The sequence below is a fragment of the Ziziphus jujuba genome, chromosome 1 (genome assembly GCF_031755915.1).
Source record: "Ziziphus jujuba cultivar Dongzao chromosome 1, ASM3175591v1".
Taxonomy (NCBI): Eukaryota; Viridiplantae; Streptophyta; class Magnoliopsida; order Rosales; family Rhamnaceae; genus Ziziphus; species Ziziphus jujuba.
Genome location: NC_083379.1, coordinates 48,063,942 through 48,070,659, shown reverse-complemented (window position 1 = coordinate 48,070,659; position 6,718 = coordinate 48,063,942). Strand labels below are relative to the sequence as shown.

The 6,718-nt window shown below is 33.9% G+C and overlaps 1 protein-coding gene across 1 annotated transcript; it reads right to left on the bottom strand.

The window, feature by feature from the left end:
- Window positions 1-1,394: 1,394 nt before the first annotated feature.
- Window positions 1,395-3,332, bottom strand: LOC132799922 (polygalacturonase QRT3-like). The gene is made up of 3 exons (XM_060812668.1): window positions 3,023-3,332; window positions 2,658-2,933; window positions 1,395-2,542 (listed from the first exon to the last, which is right to left on the bottom strand). The coding sequence occupies exons 1-3, from the start codon at window positions 3,113-3,115 to the stop codon at window positions 1,475-1,477; spliced, it is 1,437 nt and encodes a 478-aa protein (XP_060668651.1). The 5' UTR covers window positions 3,116-3,332; the 3' UTR covers window positions 1,395-1,474.
- Between the last annotated feature and the right edge of the window lie 3,386 nt (window positions 3,333-6,718).

The window sequence follows — 6,718 nt, the reverse complement described above, 5'->3', positions numbered from 1 at the left end:
CTAGTTTGAACGATATTTAAGGGAAATTCATACATTTTCCTAAATGAAAATCAGGGTTAATTGTACAAAGGCGGGTACAAACTAAAATATCTGACCCCACCTCTGTAATAGATATTCAATCCGTAATAGCTCGTAAGGAATTGTGTTAGTTATGATATTAACCATATAATTACAGAATCATGGGTTATTAACTTAGTAACAGGTGGGTTAGAAAAAAATATTTTATGGCTAACCTCCTTCTCTTAAATTATAATCCCTGACCTAACAGATAGGATACGATTACTTCAAAGGTTGAAATTTTAGGGCCATTTACCTAGGATCTTCTGGGACTCGGCAATATATGAATTCTGTAATTAGTCTGTAACTGCCTGCATGCTCATTTTCATCGTTTACCGACATACAATTTATTGGTTAGGAATATTCATCTTATATCGATTACACCATGCAATGATCAGCCCGCCTTTGTACATTTCACATTTTTTTATGGGTTACCAATAGATGAATTCACCTACACTAGAGATCAACGTAAAATGAAGATAATGATACAATTTTATATAGTATTAATTGCATTTTGATACTTTTTACTTTTAAGTTTTAGCATTTGATCTCTAAATTTTACTCAATAGCTTTTAAACAATCAATTCTTCAACTTATTGCAGAATCCCTAATTTATTAAAACAAATTGATGACAGTTTTGCTTAGGATATAGCTTTCCTAAACTTAATAAACACCATAATTTCTTTCCTCATGGGCTCTACTATAAATTTCTATAAATTTCAAGACAAAATTGCTACTAATTCTTTTTTTTTTTTTTTTTTGGTTGAAAATAGAATCATTACTAATTTATGTTGCAAAATTAGAAATTAGATCAATTTGCAACAAATTGAAAAATTAAAGATTTAAACCACTACTTTTGAATGTTAAAGATTTAAACTACAAAACTCTTTAAATCAAGGGCACCAAATTATCATTAATCCCTTTATAAATTTTAATCTATTAAGTACTTTTACTGTATTAAATTATTATATATTGTTGTTCCTTTTATTATCCTTACAAACAATAATATATATAATATGATAATATCTTGTAATAGGTGTAAATAAAAAGAATAATTAGCAAATGAGAATTGAACGCCAAGAAAAATAGGACTCTTCAAAGAGTGCAATATAATCATATATATATAGTATATCATACATTAATGCAATACAATCCTGTCAGGCCAAAAAGACAAAAAAAAGTAATAGTAATAAAATACAATACACACCAATAAAAACAAAAATATATTGAAATAGCAGAATGCAATTAAAAAAAAAAAAAAGAAAAAGAAAAAAGCCCTAAGGTGCTTATTTTCTTAACCCGCCTGATCAGTAAGTAAGATCTTGGACGCATTATTGAACTTAAGGCTTTGAAGGGAAAACCAAATTTATTTAATTTATATATTAGGAGGGTCCAAAACACAAAAAGCTAGTTTAGTTTAGTTTTGGTCCACGGTGGCAAACACGGTGGCGGAAACGGGCACGTTGGTAGCCACCACGACACGGTTGTTGGACACACTGCGAAGAACATGATTAGGGAAAGCCCCATTGGTGGCAATCAAGGAGTATTGGGCGTGCGTAATGCGATTTGGGAAGAGAAGAACGGGATTGAAATCAAGCGTAAAAGAGGTGCCGTTGCCTCGAACAGCCCCGTTGGCAACAGTGGCCTTCATGCTCATTCCCGTAACGCTGTTCCTATCCACAACAACTTGGTTAATTTTGTTGAAAGGTCCATTTGATTGCTGCAACTGGACAATCCCAGTTCCTTTGTTGGATCCACTGAAGGTATTGTCAACAATGTTCACCCCGCTAACCACACCTTTGATGGACTTAAGGGCCACAAAAGCATCACCACGGAAGAAACTGTTGGAAATGTGAAGCTGGAGAGGGTCTTCAGCAACGATCCTCGAATAGTCCAAATAACAATTTATGATCCGATTTCGACCCACATCCTGACCCAACTTTCTCAAATAAATCCCGGTGGCCCCAAACCTAGTGGCCTTGTTGTAGCAATGTACCCCAGAGAGAGTGTTACCGTGGCCTGATACATCTACCCCAACTGCAGAAGAGAATAGGACAACGTCGGTGAGAGCATTGTTGGTGCCGGAGAGGTTGATGGCTGTACCGGTGAAGTTCCTCTCGTGAGGATCACGTCCGGCGGTGGGATGCTGGCCGAGGAATGAGTTGGTGATGTAGGTTTCAGAGCTGGAGGGTTGGACATTGATGGCGGTAGTACTGAAATGGGAAACGTAGACATTTTCGATGCTGGTTCTAAGGGCGTTTGAAAGAGAAATGCCTGCACCCCGGTGGTTAGAGTCGATCATGATGTTTTGGAAGGTGATGTATTCGAAGCTGAAGGATGATGGATCGGGAGAAAGCTGTGCGGGTTTGATATCATCCACGAAGCTCTCTGTATTTTCTGCTGGCGGTGCTTGTTTAGGCGATGCATCGATCGCGGGGCCGCCTTCAGGAGAATCATCTGAGGCTTGGATTGTTCCATCTTTAATCTGTTTCAATTAGAAATTATTATTATTTATTTTTTTCAAATTTATAGTTAGATATGTTAGTGATTGAGCAACAGATTTTTTGTAGTGGAATGCAAGAGCTAGCTAGCATACGTACCACGATGTTTCCTCCAGGCGGCACTTGGACAGGTTTGCTGACCTTATAAGTACCACCTTGAAGATCAGCCGTCCCAGCTTTATTGGGGACTCCAGCCGTCAAGCTCCCTTCGCTCGGTCCACTTCCTGCAGACGATAATACTGATTGAGCGCTTGGCGCTTGTGCTGCAGCCGCATCTAATAGCGACTGAATATGCTCTGTGCTGTCTTTTTGCCCGGTCGGATCACCACCGAAATCTGACATGTAGTACACACGTCCTGCACCATTGCCCGTCCCCTGCATTTATACATTTGCAATGAAAGTTAGTTAATAAAATTCAAACTCCAAAGCGGACAATTAAATTAATTACTCATGGACATACATACCTTGGGGGGCTGAGGAGGAGCAGAACTCGAAGACACCACAAAGTCACGGCGACCACGGATGAGAGAGGCCTTGAAGGCTTCCATTTTGCGCATGTTTTCATGGTGACTACCCCTAGCAAAGTGACCAACTGGAGAACCATCTCCAATAACTGGGACGCTGATTTAGTTGAAGGTAGCCAATGCCACGAGAATCAGCTTCCATATGATCATCTCAGCTTTCTTGCTTGCTTCCATGCTTGTTACTTTCAGAATGCTAACAAGGACCACTACTATAGCTGCTTTAAATATATATATACATAGTAGATATTTATATTTATATATATGAATGTTTTACTACGATTTGATGAGAAAATGTTACCAACTGTTATGATATTTATAGTAACAAACTTTGGATCCAATTGCTTCAATAATTGTTCAAAGTATCGGACATACTCTGACAACAAAATGAGCGTGGCTCGTTCTCAACTTTATTCTGTTCAAACGCTTCATGTCAACATATAATTAGATTGCTTCCAGTGCTGTTCCAAGTATTCTTACAGCAAAATAGTAGTTCATACACTTCTTCATTTGTTACTCTTTATACATTAGACTTCTTTCCTTCTTTCTCTCTCTACTATACTGCCTCTCTCTTTTCCTTGGTGAAGAAAATTTCTTTTCCAATTAATATATCTTTTCTCTTTCCTGTGTTTGTTCACCGTTATTTCAACTTTAATGAGTATGCAAAAGTGGAAAAGAAGACAAATTAGGAAAAGTGTGAGGAAAGTTAGTGGATATCGTGTTTCACATTGTATTTTATACATTTTATTTATTTAATTGCTGAATATTTTCTGTTTGTTTTCATCTTTAATATTATTACTACTTTTTATTATTTTCCAGGATTTTAAGATTGTTGAACCTTTCTCATTAATGATTGTGATAATGGTGAGTTCAAATTTTCCATTTCGGATATAAATACATGTGTATTCAACACGAAAGTTTCTTACAATTAATTAATATTAATTGTGTTATATATGACAATGAATTAATTTTTTGATTCAATTAGTTAATTAGTATATGAAAATATACTGCTCCCACTACTAGAATTGCATTGATTAATGACGCAATAAATGCGTCACACAAAATAAAAAACGACGTATCGCATGGAGTCGCCTAACGTCATGTCGCTATAGTCATAAAAAATAAGCAGCGCAGTATGAGAGTCGCCTATCGTTAACTTTTTAGCGACTCAGATTAATTTTTAGTGACGCATCATAAGAGACACCTATCTTTCAATTTTTAACGACACATCGATTTTTAGCGATGCACCATAAGAGTCATCTATCTTTGTGTTTTTAGCGACGCACGATAAGAGTCACCTAGCTATGAGTTTTTAGTGACTCGGATAGATTTTTAGCATCATACCAGGAGAGTCACCTATCGTTGAGTTTTTAGCCACGCATATTGATTTTTAGCGACACATTCTAATATTCCACTTATAGCGACACATTCTTTAGCGACGCTTCACCACACTGTAGCTAAAAATGTATTAGCGACTTTTTTTAAAGCATCGCTAAATATATAAGTCGCTAAAAACAGCAAATTAAGATCACCAAATATGTTAGGCGACTTTGTTATGTATTAATGCGTTGCTCCTTCTTTTTTTTTTTTAACATTTTTTTTAATTTTGTGAAATGTGATTAAAATAGTTAAAATATAAAAATAATTAAAATACAAAAAAACTAAAACTAGCTCCATCCAAAATAATCAGAATATAAAAATTTAAAATAAATATTTTTTCATAACAAATTAATTTCAAATAAATTAAATATTATCTCATTGACATATTTTTACATAATTTGCAAACTATTGTACTTTTTCATAACAAATTTAATATTAATTAAACTTCCATAAATGCATACTCATTGAGATGAAAGTTGATATCTTTTTGTTGACGATATTACACCCTCATACTGCATATGGAAAAATTAAAAAAATTATTAACACTTATGCAAAATAAATAAAATATTAATCATTATTAGTTTTGTAATTTAGTAGAATATTACATTTTTAAGATTTGGCGAAGCATGTTTCTCCTAATTAAAAACGGAAACCACATAATGAAGCGGATCAAAAAAATAATTTAATGAATAATAATAATAAATATCATAGATATTACTTAAAACATAAGTTAATAAATATATGTACCAATTTATTTAGAAGATATTGTTTATCCATATCCTTTGATAGTCATTACGAACATACTCACTCTCACATTTATCCTCATTATCATTTTCATCAACACTTGGCAATTGTATGGTAAATGGATTGTGAGCCATCATAGTATCGCCAAGAACATATTCTTCAATCAATTCTTCTTCAACAAAAGTACAATGTCGTGATGGAGTTAAAACAACAAATCATCTCGAATCAAGTTAATCTTAAATATAAAATATTTGTTAAACTTGTGAAGCTATAATGAACGGGTCAGCTTTATATCCAATTTTATTGAAGTTAACACATATAAACCCCATCTCATCAACATACTGTCAGCACATAACTCACCATGCCAAATCCATCGCCAATAGTTGACATCAAACCCATTCCAATATATATGGCCTTTACTATCCCTAATAGTATGGATTTTCATATTCCCACATTGCATGCATGGACACCGTATGGCATTACGATCATTGGCATTTTCCATGCTAAATTTCAAAAATTCATTCACTACCTTAGCAAAATCGCTTGAGGTTCTATATTTTGTTGTCCAGAATTTATCCATTTCCCTAAAAATCTAAGCAGAACAATGTCAAACAATATCACAAACAAATTATCTACAAAAGCAAGATTAAGAAAACTTAGCGAACCTCAACAAAAGCAAGATTAAGAAAATCCAGTGAACCTAACTTCTGGTTATAATGGAAAAATAAATAAATAAAAAATAACCCAACCCACCACATGTCACCGCCAATCATAAAGAAAAAAGAAACTCATCGAAACCATGGAGATGAAGAAAGATGAAGCCAAGCTAACCACGAGGGCGACATAGAGAAATCCAGCTTCTAGACAGCAATGCTGGCAAATGGAAACTTAAACCCGAAATATCCCACTCTTCAAGTCTCTCTGAGATTACTTCCAATTCTAACATCTATTAGGTAGTACACTAATATCTATTTTGGAAAAAGAAATGGTATTCAAATGCTCGCGTAAAATTTTAATACGCGCAAATTTTTTTCAAAAAAATGACAAAACAGGCTATCCATATAAATAAACTGTGTTACTAAAGGTTAGACATGGGCAACAGATCAAGCGATGCAGTAACATTTTTAGAGTCGCCTATTTTTTTTTTAATTCTTAAAATTTTTTTTTTCAAAGTACGGTTTATTTTTGCTTAAACTTGCAAGTCTCTTAAATTATATATATTTTTTCTTTAACAAACTAGAGGAAACGGCGATGCATTGTCTTCAGATAGTGGTGCCTGTTCTTTTATTTATGTTTTTTCACCCTTTAAATAGGATTTTGTACTTTATTAAAGTTTAAAATTTGCATTTGCTTTTAAAATATGCAACTCTCATAAATGTTCCTGTTATGTCTCCAAAATTTTAAGAACAGGCAATGTAGTTGCATTTAAAAGAGTTGCCTAATACCCTAGTATTTAAAATTTATTTTTAAGATTAAATTAGTTTTTTAAAATTTCATCTACAAATATTTTCATGT